The 14,445-nt window shown below is 37.3% G+C and overlaps 2 protein-coding genes across 5 annotated transcripts; one reads left to right on the top strand and one right to left on the bottom strand.

Moving 5' to 3' along the window:
- Positions 1 to 3,702, bottom strand: socs1a (suppressor of cytokine signaling 1a). 2 transcript variants are annotated; one of them, XM_056258169.1, is made up of 2 exons: positions 3,617 to 3,702; positions 1 to 959 (listed from the first exon to the last, which is right to left on the bottom strand). In XM_056258169.1, the coding sequence occupies exon 2, from the start codon at positions 883 to 885 to the stop codon at positions 280 to 282; it is 606 nt and encodes a 201-aa protein (XP_056114144.1). In that variant the 5' UTR covers positions 886 to 959; positions 3,617 to 3,702; the 3' UTR covers positions 1 to 279. The 2 variants fall into 2 exon arrangements, with proteins under 2 accessions (XP_056114144.1, XP_056114143.1); XM_056258168.1 differs by lacking the exon at positions 3,617 to 3,702 and adding an exon at positions 1,412 to 1,604.
- A 1,916-nt stretch (positions 3,703 to 5,618) lies between these two features.
- Positions 5,619 to 13,781, top strand: pigq (phosphatidylinositol glycan anchor biosynthesis, class Q). 3 transcript variants are annotated; one of them, XM_056258167.1, is made up of 11 exons: positions 5,619 to 5,685; positions 6,886 to 7,625; positions 7,714 to 7,845; positions 9,779 to 9,899; positions 10,370 to 10,496; positions 10,585 to 10,738; positions 11,136 to 11,247; positions 11,349 to 11,429; positions 12,306 to 12,420; positions 12,618 to 12,679; positions 12,935 to 13,781. In XM_056258167.1, the coding sequence occupies exons 2-11, from the start codon at positions 6,928 to 6,930 to the stop codon at positions 13,085 to 13,087; spliced, it is 1,755 nt and encodes a 584-aa protein (XP_056114142.1). In that variant the 5' UTR covers positions 5,619 to 5,685; positions 6,886 to 6,927; the 3' UTR covers positions 13,088 to 13,781. The 3 variants fall into 3 exon arrangements, with proteins under 3 accessions (XP_056114142.1, XP_056114140.1, XP_056114141.1); XM_056258165.1 differs by lacking the exon at positions 5,619 to 5,685 and adding an exon at positions 6,269 to 6,566; XM_056258166.1 differs by lacking the exon at positions 5,619 to 5,685 and adding an exon at positions 6,315 to 6,335.
- The last annotated feature ends 664 nt before the right edge of the window (positions 13,782 to 14,445 follow it).

Genomic DNA, 14,445 nt, shown 5'->3' with positions numbered 1-14,445 from the left:
TTTTAAATTGTTTACAAATATATTTATTCTTTTTATAAAAATTATTTTGAAATATTTCTTTCTGCATAGCAGAAACGCAATAAAAGGAAAACAATATTCCTGTATAGTGTAAACATTCACAGACAATGTAAACTTTCATTGTGCAGTGTTCAAGACTGATATTCCAAAATGTGCTACAGTGTGATTCCTGCATCCTAAAACAGAGCAGGACCACGAGGAGGAGTCCATCAAGTATCTCCAGAATATTCCAGCAGCGCTTTAATGCAACGAGTCTCGTCTTCATAGCGGATGGGGGAAGGCATGGAGGAAGTCTTTGAGGATTGGGTGCACAGGAATGCGGTCGATGTCTTTTCCGTCGCATGTTTCAATAATCCGTCTGCGGCACAGCTGCTGCAGGGACTGCACTGGTTCTTTCCTGTAGGGCCTGATGAGACCCTTCTTTGGGGAACTGATGTAGTGTTCCAGCAGCTTGAAAAGACAGTCAAAAGATTCCTTGCTGCCGGTCAGACTGAATTTGGAATTCTTGAAGTTAATCCGGACGCTCACAGGACCGTTTTGTCCTTTGTAACTCAGTGTAAAGAACACGTCGCTCTGACGACTGTCCCGGATCAGGAAAGTTCCCACTGGCTCCTTCTTCAGCTTCAGATGTGCCTCCTCCACAGTCATGGGACCCCAGTAGAAGCCACTCTCCTCTAGCTTTGAGGTGGTCTTTGCGATGGTCTTGAAGTCTCTCGCAAAGTTGAAGGGCCTGAAATGTGTCTGGATAACAGCTGCCAGCTGGCCGGGTCTGGACTTTTGGGATTGGGAGACCTCTGGGGAGGCTTCTGTGCTCGCTTGGGGTTCTTCTGTGCCTTGATTCCCTTCCACTGTACTGTGTGCCACCATCCTACAGGAAAGACCAGCCGGTGTGGTCTTCCATACCGTACCACAGGAAGGTCATCTAGATGAGACTCATCTGTCTGTTGAAGAGCAAGTGAAGAACACAGTTAATCAGCGGCCCCATCCAAACCCAATCACATGTTGTACTGATCATCACACAGGCTACAATGGACTGAGTGTTTCATGGCAACATAGATTGTGACATACTTGGGATTCAATCATGTACAGCTGGATTTATCTGTTAAATTACACATCCTTTTCACTTCATTATCAAGGCATTTAACAGTTATGTTAGGTAAGTTTATTTGATTATTTCTATATTTAATATACGTTTATTTTAAGTGTTTTATGTTACCATTGCTACATTATACAAGGCACTTATTTATATAAAGTTTACTTCATTGGTCTTATTATAAGCGTTACATTATGACGTACAACAAGCAGTTATTTTCCTTTATAATCGCGGGATTTAAATTAAAAACAGGCCGTTAAAACGTTCTAAACAGTAAAGTTAGTTCAGCGTAAATCTTACCGTTTTATCAAATATGAACTCCAGGAGTAGTCAATACAACTTTGCCTTTGACAAACTCTCGTCGCCGCTTCCAAAGTTAGTTTTGTTTTAACTCCCATTGATTGATTTATTCCACCGTTATATCTCGATAGAGATGTCCTCACAGCGCACGACAGAAACTCTTTGTAATGTCAGAATGAAGTGACATGCGCTTTGAAACTGTATATAGCGCGAGCAGCTCCGCCCATTTCCCGGAATCCATTCTTCACTTTCAGGTTTTTTCTGTGAAATCAATTCAGGATTTAGCCCCTCCTACCTAAGTGATACGATAGTATTCTTTCACTTCTCCTTTAAACCTTTATGCATTTCCAAAAAAAGTCCCATTTATAGGCTACCAAACTTTCAAAGGACAAGAAAATGACATCTTATCTGAATGAAATACTTATGACCAACCTTCAAGTGAGGGGTCACATGAATATCCTTGTCATGTGTGTTTCTAGGCTGAGGTCTATTATACAGCCTGATTCACCCTGACTGGGTCACTTAACTATATTATCAATCCTTTCTCAATAAAAAAAATATAATTGCATATATTAGTGTTTTTTTTCTTTATGATAACAAATTAAAAAATGGCAGACATTTTACTATTGCAATGAACAGGTGTGCAACTAACATAAAAAAACAACAGCCTTAAAAATAATATGCTTTTTTTTTTTAAAGCAATATTTTTTTTTATCATATAGGCCTATCAGTTCATGCATCTAGGGTTTGAACATGCTTATTGTCATACTGTGCATAGCACCAAAATTAAGGTATTATGTGGATTATGCATGTCTGCATTAATGTGACACTGTGTCAGTTGAGATCCACAGTGGGTTCTGTAAGCATAAGCCATAAATGAAACTCACTTTCAGCCTGTAAATCCACAGCTGCGGACCAGGCAAACATTTTTTCCATAAGTTTCATTTCTTACAAATAGAGATGTTGCATGACATGCTTATATAGACACCCCGATATGGTAAACACTGCACAACATCATTGCATCTGCCTCCAGATTAGGTTTAATAGTTTTGCACATAATTAAATTAAATAAAAAAAATGCACATCAGATTCATCCGGTAACTTTACAATAAGGTTTTATTTGTTATTATTAGTTTATGTATTAACTAACATGAACTAACGATGAGCAACACATTTGTTACTGTTAACGTTAAATAAAAAGCTGTTCATTGTTTGTTCATGTTACTTGACAGTGCATTAACTAATGTGAACAAATAGCCTACAACTTTTGATCATGTATTGTTGAAATGAACAGTAACAAAGGTTAATAAATGCTTTAGAAGTGCAGTTCATTATTAGTTCATGATACCTATGAAACCTTATTGTAAAGTGTTACCATTCATCAATTGTCTGCATGTGCTTTCAGTCGTTATGGCCGAGTAAAAGAGACTTACGTGTGACTTGAGGGCCCATTTAACAAGAAGAAATGACATCAGCTTACATCAAAACACGAACTAAACATACGAACTGTCCCGACTGTGATTCGTTTGAATGATATCATTGTGAAACTGAAATTCCAGTCATGCTATTTTCTTTACAATGACTTGTTTGCTTTGGAATAGAATTACTGGTTGTACTTTCGTTTCACTTGTATTTCTCAGAAAGACACACATTTACAGTAGGAGGACCACTAGCGGATAGTAACGAACTTGCACTTAGATCCAATGAAGAGGAAACAAAAAGAAAAAGAAAAGAAAAGAAAAGGGGAAAAAAAACAGCATGTGAATTATCAGAGCTTTTCCCTGAAACAAATCTCTTTATCAGATGGAGGAACTGCTTCAACGTGTTTGTATTAAATTACATTTTGGTAAAATGGCATCATCATCATCTGTCCAAGTTTATGCCATCTCCAGATTTCTCTTCAGATATTTACAGTAGTAGGTGATAGGCCTATATTTTTATTCACAATGCACAAATGCATAGCCCCAAGTCCAAACTGTATGGGGATGCAGTCCACCAGAAATCAATTGCATATTTAATTTGCGCATATCCGTTTCAATCACAAAGCCATACGCTTATTGTATTGCAGATAAATAATATCCGACTAAATCACTTCTATTACAGATCAAATTCACTATAGCTACAGGAGAAATCTGCCAAATGCTTGCAGCATAGGCTACAATCCGTTTACATAATTGCATAGGCCTACATGAAAATGATACTTACCTAGTTCCTTTATGGTTGAAAAGCCGTGTTTGCTATTCAAATATTTGTCTGTTTCTTCTTGATGCATATTCCAGTGCTTTACGGGAAAATGAAAGTGAAAGCCTGCAGCTTTCCCACAAAATGTCCTGTAGATGGCGCTGTTTCTCCTAAACAAATCAGTCGCCTTGTGCTATTTATGGAAAACAAAGAATAGCTTTAAATAGATAGGCCAGTAGTACTATATCATCATTCATCTCTAAAACATATGTAACGAAGTTGTAAAGATGATCTGAACCTCACTTTCACATCTTTATCTCGTAGGCTACTCAAGAATTGTATCTGTCATGGGCCTACTACTGTCTCGAAAAGTAAAAGCAGTGCTCTCGTAATTCAGACATCAGACAAAGAAAATAAACTGGTCACTTTCATTTGGAACTTTTCTTAAGTCACGTGATCAAAACCGCCATACAATGTAGCTGACTCGTGTGGTTTCCTTGAATAGTAGCCAATGTTTAGAAACGCTTCTTCTTCCCTTATGTTTTTGTATGAAACCATTTGTTATCATGAGCTCATTTCAATAATATCCTCTGCAACAATCCTTTTGCACAATTGCATTAAGACTACATTTGATGTTTAATTTTCCTCTGACGAAAAACGTTGGACCTAATTTACAATGCGACTTTTAGAAATAGGAGTAGCAACATAAGCTCGTTAAACAAAAAGGTCAGCTATTTAAAACACTTCAGTGCTTGTTTAAAAGCTAATAATCTGTCAAAATAATAATAATATTAATAATAAACTTGTTCCATGTAATGTGGATCCAAGGCCTGGAGGCATGGAGAATTCATGAAAAATTCCTTGCGATAAAATGCGAAAATCCCTTTATAAAATTCTTATCACGTGACTGGCGCCATGCATGCCACACAGATCCTTACAAGAAAAAGTTATCTTTACTGTAAGTGCTGTTCACTAACAAAGATGCGTGTAAATGGGGCACAGGTATGCTATAATGTTACATAATCAGGAGCCAGACAGGTTGCGTATATGACACCTGTCCAAACGTTGTGGCTCCTGATTATGTAACAGTAGTAGGCCTAGCCTACACCTGTGCCCTGTAGAAGTCAATGGCAACCGAAAATGTTTGGTTACCAACATTTTTCAGTAGTCTATCTTATTTTATGTCTATAGAAGAAAGAAATGCATACCGGTTTAGAACAACATGAGGGTGCATTATGACTTTCGGACTGTCCCTTTAATAAGCTGATTTACTGGCTCATGTTTTTTTGTTTTTTTTGACAGTAGGCTACTGAACTTAATTTATTAAGAACTTCTTCGGTTGAGACATAGGCCTATTACAAGTATCTGACTGTATAATTAATAATGATTAATGATGTAGGCCTAATTATTAGCCTAGTTTTGTCTCAAAACTTTTGTGTCTGTGTTGAATTTCCTTTAATTGCACTCTTCCTATTATTCCCATTTAAAATCCAGTTCAACATCCTGAATAGCTACTCAAAACACCATATTTAACGCATTCATGCAATCATTCTTTGATATTCTGGGAAACATTTATTTAACTCTAGCGCCATCTTCTGGGAACAACACTCTGTTTACCTTCATTTACACATATAATTTACACATCAATTGTATCACAATCAGTTACACATAATTTCAGTTAATTTAGCAAAGTGAAATAATGTTGCAAATATGTCTAGTGACTGATGTAGATATGCCGGACTCGGGCCAAGCACAGCAAAAGTTGCTTTCTCATTGGTCAAGGAGCATTAAACATTGGTGCAAATGGTAGCCTATATATATACAATTAAATGTTTTGTTTTTGTTTGACAAACTGTCCTTAAACAAACAAACAAAAAAAATTCTTTCAAAAAACACTTTATTTTTATCCATAGCTTTTGTTCATTTTTGCTTCGGCTCACTCCTAAAATTCAAGTCTTATCATGTGTGAAGCTGTTATCAGGAAAGTAAAGCTGGTTCTTTAGTGGCCCCTATATTGTCTTGAATGTTAAGATAATAACGTTTCCTTTAGGTTACGATTCCCATTCAAATACATTCACCGGTCGACAGTTCATGTAAGTAGACGCTTAGGGTTTTAAAGGCAAGACATGTTTATTTATTTAACTCATGTTCATAATGGCAATTCAAAGTGCTTAAAATAATCTTAACATATGCATAAAAAAATAAAGATACAGTGTAACGTTAATCAGTAGGACTCATTTAGTAGGCCTAAATGTACAGCTAAACAGATGTGTTTTCAGTCTGGATTTAAATGTGGCTGGCTGGCTATAAGTCTGTTTATAGGCATATATTTAACAAAGACGATACTATGCAAAGGAAATATTGTGCTGTGAACAAAAAATTACAATGGTAATCAATAGGTTTGGAGAAAAGGTTCACACTAAAATGCTACGATTGTTATTAACGAGTATAATGTCCTTCACAGCTAAATCTTAATAACAGTTTTCTCACTCTGATAACAGCTGAGCTGGAAATGCATAGGCTACATTTACATTTGATTACATTTTTATTAAATTAAATTCTAAATAATTTATTAATATATTGCGGAGAACACGAGATAGCATACAGAGGTACGTTGGAAACCTGTAATTGTAAAATAAAGTCAAACGTTACTTGAGCCATTTGTGTCGGAACTGAAAATATCCCTTGAGTTCACTCGGCGGGATTTTAATGACGGACTATCAACAATACGAAGTTACGAACGGTATGATCGGTTTACTCATATGGAATGGTTTTCAGTTAAACGAGAGTCTGGACTGGACTGTTATCTCTCTGGTGCTATTTTCCTATGATTTTGCGTGACCATTTTTATGTTTTATTTTTTTGAGAGCATGCCAGTGTTGTTTAACGCACATATAGTAGAGTTAACTTGGTCGGTGTCGGTAATAAGATAGAAGCAACTTCTCAGAAGTCCTCGCCCTTCAAAATCCACAAGGTAATTTTTGACTACTTTACTACTAATTACAGCAATATGTCCCTGCATTTGGTCATGGTAACATTGCAAATTAAATCGATATAATTTTTGCCCGGAGCGTGTGGTTTCCATAGAAACGACCCGAGTGTTCAATGCATTTGAAGGGCACGAGTACAAAACTGTCCTCGCTCGATCTGTGGATGCTGTTAAGCGAACTACACGTTCATTTTTGACTTGATAACTCAAAACTAGGCCTTATAAGTGCTATATATGCATATTATCAATTGTACTTATTATATGCTTGCTTCCAGCCTTTTAATTGTGCCTTTTGCCCAAACAGGACTGTATCTTTCGCTGTTGCTGGACTTTATAGCACACAACCATGGTGCTGAAGATCTTCTTTCCCCAGTGCTGCAATACTGCTGACAGTGGCCTGCTGGTTGGGCACTGGATCCCAGGTCACAATTCTGCTGTGGTTCTGGCCGTCGTTCACTACCCGTTCATACCGGGTCAGGTGAAGAAGTACTTGAGTCAGATGCAGAGCCAGTCTCAAGTGAATCTCACCGTCCTGGGTTCCTGGAGTATGCCCAAAGAAGGTAAAGAAGGAATGGACAGCTTTCTAAAAGACCTGAGTACTATCTTTCCACAGAAATATTGGCTGCAGTTGAGCCGTGAAATTGGCAAAACAGGCTTTACCTGCCAGGTGGTCCAGAACGATGGGAAACTTCTACAGGACCGGGAGGAGAAGAATGATGATGTCAGCAGCGAGGAAGATAAGATCATCTTCGTTCATTACGACCAGAGGAAGGTTATGCTGTCCCAGCTTCACCCGGTACAGGAGGTCAGCCAGAAGCCTGACATTGAGCCTTCAGAGCTGCGCTTGGTCTTCCAGACAGTGGCTCAAAGTCAGCCTCTCTTTTTCCTGGACAAATATGATGACGGGCCTCTCAAACTCACCCACTGGCAGTCTGAAGGCAGAGAGGCTAGTATTATTGCAGAGCTTCTAAAACAAGCATCTGTTCCGGTCTGCATCTTCCTAACTTGGTTGCTGTCTCTGTGGCACTGGTTTTGCAGCTTCAGGTGAGTTAATGTGTTCCAGCTTGAACCTGTTGTCAATACTGAAGAGTGCTGGAGAAAATTGAAATGAAAAACTTTTGGTATTTTACAGGATTTTACATAGTCGGCCGGTGCTGTTCATCTCGAGCAAGCTGTCCAGCTGTGTTCAGTCAGGGTACAGGGCAGTTCATTTCAAGACTGTTTTCTCCCCCAAAAAAGCTGCTACACACATTGATTTTATGAGGTATAGTACTTGGGTCAGTGACATATAAGAGCATAATTGATAGCGAAAAAGAAAAATCTTTTAAAGGTGACCTATAATTCAAAATTGAATTTACCTTGGTATAGTCAAATAACAAGAGTTCAGTGCATGGACATGACATAGAGTGAATCTCAAACTGGACTGTTTTCGCGTTCTCATTTAATTCACGTTTATGAAAAACACCCCTGAAAAACGGTCGGTTCTCCACACAATACCGACTGTGACGCAATAGTCGGGATCATTAATATGTACGCTTCCAAATATTTGCATAATGCCAGCCCTCAATGCCAGGTGGAACTGCGCAGCCGAAGCATGGCAGTTGCTCAGTGTGGATGTACACATGAACAGAAAAGTATTTTTTAGTTCCTTCATCTGGGCCTTTGAAGAAACAATGGGTTAATTTTATTTTCTCTGGAAATTTCCAAACATTTCACCGAGTGTTTCCTCAACTTGGGCCAATACAGAGCTGGCCTCGGATCGAGCTACCAAGCAACACTTTCTGATGAGTAATTGTTCAAGTTCAGACAGGTAATCTTTCTCTCAAAATCGTTCAATACTGTTTATGCATCAGTAAGTCAAGCCAGTGACTAAAATATCAGCTTCACATCGTTTCTTTTAGTAGGATGAAAATAATCGTATTTAATTTGTGAACAAATTATATACAGAAAGCGATTAAAGAACAATCTTTCCACACAGCGCGAGTTTATCTGGACACTTGCCAAACTCGTTATGAAATCAATGACGCACGTTACTGCACAACGAAGCTCTTACTGTATTTACATCATCGTGTTTGCATTGGGGAAAGCAGAGAGAGTGCAGAAACTGCTTTGCAATGATTAGATCTTCATTCTTGCGATCAACACACAGTCATCTGCTCAATGCTCATCACGGCAACATTTTATGTGATGGGAATAGATCTAAATACTTTAAAAACATCTCACGATTCGTTAATCTCGATAGCTGTTATAGTAAAAACGTATAATAGCAGTAGTAAAAGTATTCGGGAGAGAGTTTCACATGTAATGCGTTGCTATTTCATATGCAAGCATGTCAGCCAATCACAGCAGTGGCCGCGGTTACACTGAATCCCACAGCAGACACGCCCCTTCAAACAGAGCGTTCAAATCAGAGGCTAAAAGCAGGCTAGGAAAAATGCCATTTATTTCTAAATTATGATTATTTTTTATCTAAAAAACATACTAACATTATAAGGGTAACCCAGGAAACATTATAAAATAATAAAAAAAAAACATTCTAGGGCACCTTTAAAACCCAAAAATGAACATTTCATTCATGTACTAACTCACCCTCATGTCGTTCCAAACCTGTAAGACTTTCGTTCATCTTGAAACACAAATGAAGATCTTTTTGATGAAATCTGAGTAATTTCTGTCTCTCCGTTGCCAGCTACTTAACTACCACTTTGATTCTTCAAAAAGTTCATACGATCGTAAAACTAATCCACGTGAATTGGACAGCAGTCCAAATTTTCTGAAGAGACATAATTGTTTTGAATATTTTGTTTTGAACATATTGAATTTAGGCTTTTATTCACATATTAGCATTCATCAACTCACACATCAATTGTGGTAAATGGAAGCTCAAGCATGTTCGCTTGACGTGCGAGAACCAATGATGTTCATTCTCGTGTTACGCAGCACGTTTGAGCTTCCATGGTTCAATGGAGCTTCAATGGAGGGACAGAAATCACTCGGGTTTTATAAAAGATATCTTAATTTGGGTTTCGAAGATGAACAAAAGTCTTAGGTGTTTGGAAAGACATGAGCGTGAGTAATTGATGACATTTTTAAAACGCATGTGGCTTTTGTACGATGTATCATGTTATGGCATTATTGTTATATTATATTATTGTTATAACATAATCTCATACCCTTCTTTTTTCACTCTTCTGCAGAAAAGCAAACATTTTTGTGTCCTTTCTTGTGGACATAGCCCTTGGTTTGCTGCTTGTCTCGTGGCTTTATAGGGAGAATCGTATCAGCAAATTAGCCGATACTCTGGTACCTGTGGCAGATGTAAGTATGATGACACATACTGTATAACATTACTTTTGAGGATCTAATTAAAAAATTGAGTACAATTTAATGAAAATAGAGTAAAAGCAATAATATTCTGAAATATTACTAAAATTTAAAATAACTGTTTTCTATTTCACTATATTTTAAAATGTAATTTATTCCTGTGATGCAAAGCTGAATTTTCCGCATCATTGCTCCAGTCTTCAGTGTCACATGATCCTTCAGAAATCATTCTAATTTGCTGATTTACTGCACAAGAAACTTTCATCATTATTGAAAACAGTTGTGCTGCTGCCTAATATTTTTGTGGATTCTCTGACGAATAGAAAAGGTTCAGAAAAAACAGCATTTATTTGAAATAGAAATCTTTTGTAACATTATAAATGCTTTTACTATCACTTTTGATCAATTTAACACATCCTTGCTGAATAAAAGTATTCATTTCTTTTAAAAAACTAATCTCGCAGCGTGTGGCTAAAGAGCTCCAGGAGCTGTTAGAATGGCTGATGGGAGCTCCTGCTGGACTGAAGATGAACAGAGCTCTCGACCAGGTGCTGGGGAGATTCTTCCTCTATCACATCCATCTGTGGATCAGTAAGTACATCCTCAGTTGAGGCGCTCTCATGTTGTTTTAAACTTATTACAGAAGCTGCTCATGTATGTCTTGTGATTTTGTCGGCAGGTTACATCCACCTGATGTCTCCTTTCATTGAGGGGATCCTGTGGTATGTTGGACTCTCAGCCTGCTTGGGATTGACCTTTGCTCTTTCCATACTGTCCGACATTGTGGCCCTCCTGACTTTTCACATCTACTGTTTTTATGTGTATGGGGCAAGGTGAGGTTCAATTCTGTATTTCTGCATGTAGTTTTCTAACTAACTGTCATGTTCATGCACTTCCAGCGTTTTCCAGTAGAGGGCAGTCTCAATCTTTCAACCTTTATAATTACATTGGGCCACTTAAAGGGACCGCTGAGGTCACCATTGTTGGAATAAAAGTGACTTTTTATGTTCCACACATGAAAGAAAGTTATACAGGTTTTGCGGGTCAATTTTTGGGTGTACTGTCTCTTTGAGGTTATATTTCAAAATCTGTCTGGTCAGTTACTTGCCATCTTTATTTACAGTCTTGAGGATTTTATGTACCTATTACACAACATTCGAGGGCTTCTAATCTTTTCTGAGAATTGCAGTTTCTTTGTTGTGAATTGTACTTTCTTTTCTCTCTGGTCAGGCTGTACTGTCTGAAGATCTATGGTCTTTCCTCCCTGTGGCGACTTTTCAGGGGAAAGAAATGGAATGTACTGAGGCAGCGGGTTGACTCGTGCTCATACGACCTGGACCAGGTGCATCTCCTCTTGCAAACTTTTTATATCCCTCATTCATGTACTAGCTATTCAACACAACCTTACAGAACATGATTGACTCTGCTGTCTTTCCTTCGCAGTTGTTCATTGGCACTTTGCTCTTTACGATTCTGCTGTTCCTGCTTCCCACCACTGCCCTGTATTACCTGGTCTTTACCCTGGTGAGTCACTCTGACATGAGTTTCAACTTCATCCTTATTCCAGTCCCGTTGGAGCATCTGATCCAGTTCTCTGCTAATTTCACACTTGTAAAGTCTTAAGCTCTTGATCATGTTTTTTGCCTGTACATTACCGTTCAAAAGTCTGGGGTCGGTAGGAATTATCATTATTATTATTTTTAAAGAAGTCTCTTATGCTCACCAAGGCTGCATTTATTTGATCAAAATAACTGTTTATTATTTTTATATATTTTAAAATGTAATTTATTCCTCTGATCAGGATCATTACTCCAGTCATCAGTGTCACATGATCCTTCAGAAATCATACTAATATGTTGATATGCTGCTCAAGAAACAATTCTTATTATTAGCAATGTTGAAAACAGTTGCTACTTAATTTTTCTCTGTGGAAACCGATAAAAAAAATTCATGATTTCTTTGGTGACTAGTTCAAAAGAACAGCATTTGATTGAAATATAATTTTTGTAACAACTGTAACTGTAACTAACTTACAGTCTTTACAGTCACTTTTTCCTGCAACTTGATCAATTTAATACTTCCTTTCTGAATAAAAGTATTAATTTCTTTTTAAAAAACCTACTGATCCCACACTTTTAAACTGTAGTGCACGTAACAGGTTTTTACTGGTTTTGTAGATTGTTCTAATACAAGTCTACTGAATGTATTGGTTCATGGCTGTGCCGTAGCGCTTGATACTCTACTAATGCATAATACATAAAGCAAATAGCAGAGAAATGTGAGGTTGAAATTCAACTTTAGATGTAAAATGTCTCTAATATAAGTAATAAATCATAAATCTAAAAATCTCTTAGACATGAGTTGTTATGATGTGTAAGTTGTTTCCCTGTCTGTTTCTAGCTCCGGCTGGTAGTGGTGTTGTTTCAGGGTGTGATTCACCTCAGTGTCGACTTCATCAACTCCTTCCCCCTGTTTGCCATTGGCCTACGTATCTGCAGACCGTACAGGCTGGCAGGTGAGCCATACTGTATAACATTGAAGAAAGAAAACTTTCATAACTTTTGACCAGTTTTTTTTTTATTGATGATAAAGATTAAATTATAAATGTACTTCTAGGCCTTGTACTTGCCAATTATGTGTCTATATAACTGATCAATTAGTAAAGTACAGTAAGTGACATAATTAGTAATTATGAATCTCTTTGGATTCCAGAGGGGGTTAAATTCAAGGTGCTTTGTCAGGAGCCAGGAACTCCTCTTCACCTGATGATGGAGGTAGGTTGGTTATTGGTTAAACAGAATGTCATCCTGTAGTTTATTTATGCTTGGGTTTCAGTTAAGGTTTGGGTTTGATGTTGATTTTGTGGGATGGGTTATTGAATAGCTCTGTTTGGCTCACTGTGCAGTTTGTTGTTTTATACATAATCAGTGCAAAGTGTTTGTGTGGATGTGCTTTACTTGTCTCTGAGGTTTGAATGAATCATGTTCCGGATGAGCAAACAATTATTTTTCTTTTCTCTCCATCTTCAGATCAACCCATTAAAGTTCAGCTCTGTACTGCAGTGTTACCGGACACCCACCTATAGCTGTTACCCTAAGGATTCCTGGGCCGCATTGTCCAAGAAACTGTTTGTAGGAGAACTCATTTACCCCTGGAAGCAGAAGACTACTAAGACAGACTAACTTTTTGGGGATCTTGCAAGACCCCCTAGAAGTCAGCAGCTAGACATTTGCACACTGGGAGAAGGTGCTGTGTTGGTCAGACTTCACTGACTTTTAAGATAGTCTTAATTAGGTTTTTCATGGAAATAATCCTACATTGTTGATTTAAATAATAATCTTTCCTTTTCCAGACACTGACCAGAATCTTTGATTGAAACTGTGATTATGTTTTGTATTTATTCTTCTACTACTTTTGTATAACATTGAAGATGTGCCATTTTAAAAATAAATGTAATTTTAAGACTAGTCATTATATCAAAACCATCATTTCATCAGGATCATTTGAACTGGAAGTAAAACTTTTGACTTCTCTTCAGTTTTTTGCTGTCTCTCATGAGATGGAAAGGGAATGACTTGTAGAAGTTTATCAAATTCATGTGTTTAAAGTTGTATGAGTCTAATCCAGCTGATTTATGTGAACTGGCTCTCGTGTTGAGTTTAAATATAGATTTGTGTATTAAATTATTTGACCATGAACCGCGTGTTATGTCAGTGTTGCCAAATCAATGTTGTTTTGTAGCTACTGTTATTAATATAAATGATTTAATAAAAACACTATTTGTATAGATTCTGATGATCATGATCAAAATATACATTTCTGATGTTCATTTTTAAACCCTTAATTTACCTCAATAAAGTTTATTTAATCATTTTACACGTTACAGTATCTTTGTGCATCTTTTTAAATAATTCTTATACGAGTCATGTTTGCACTATAAACAATTGCTATTTAAAGTTGACCCATTTTCAGAAACATACTAGTGTTGGATCAGCCTGTGAAGAATGTGCTCAGACTAGACTTGAGAGCACAATACAACAATGACTGCTGTGGCAACTGACTATTCAATGACACATGAAAAAAAATGAGCTGGGGATTCACCTGCATGTTTGTGTTGAGGGAATAACACCTTTGTGTGTGTATCTGACACAAAGATGGGTAGTCAAAATTGAATTTATTACAGTTTATTTCCTGTTTAGATAGATAGATAGAAAGATAGGGCAAAGTTTATCTGTATTTTGTATAGTCACATATTAGTATGTGCCTATGTTATACAGTGTATGGTCATATATTATGATAATTTATTGGAACCTGAGAAGCTCTCTATACATTAACGGACAAAGGAAATTGATAGAATTCTATTCAAAACAGCTTTCTCAAATCTCATCCTAGGAGAACAAGCACCATTATGTATATGATGGGGGGTGAGCGTTTATGGTTTTAATGGCTGGTATAGAATTTGATGCAGGGTCCAGATGTCCCCTTGTCTCTCTTGAGACCCTCATGTAGCTCTAATCTCAATGGGCAGACACAAAGACTT

The sequence above is a fragment of the Rhinichthys klamathensis genome, unplaced genomic scaffold (assembly GCF_029890125.1).
Source record: "Rhinichthys klamathensis goyatoka isolate OS25496 unplaced genomic scaffold, OSU_Roscu_1.1 h1tg000149l_1, whole genome shotgun sequence".
NCBI lineage: Eukaryota > Metazoa > Chordata > Actinopteri > Cypriniformes > Leuciscidae > Rhinichthys > Rhinichthys klamathensis.
The sequence above is the reverse complement of the archived record's forward strand: the minus strand, read 5'-3'. Positions and strand labels throughout refer to the sequence as shown.

What these genes read in the sequence shown, in the direction of transcription:
- socs1a (XM_056258169.1), bottom strand. Translation starts at nt 885, where the DNA reads ATGGTGGCACACAGTACAGTGGAAGGGAATCAAGGCACAGAAGAACCC.
- pigq (XM_056258167.1), top strand. Translation starts at nt 6,928, where the DNA reads ATGGTGCTGAAGATCTTCTTTCCCCAGTGCTGCAATACTGCTGACAGT. An exon ending in TCACATCCATCTGTGGATCA is followed by an intron (nt 10,497 to 10,584) that starts GTAAGTACATCC and finishes TTTTGTCGGCAG; the next exon opens with GTTACATCCACCTGATGTCT. An exon ending in CTCTTCACCTGATGATGGAG is followed by an intron (nt 12,680 to 12,934) that starts GTAGGTTGGTTA and finishes CTCCATCTTCAG; the next exon opens with ATCAACCCATTAAAGTTCAG.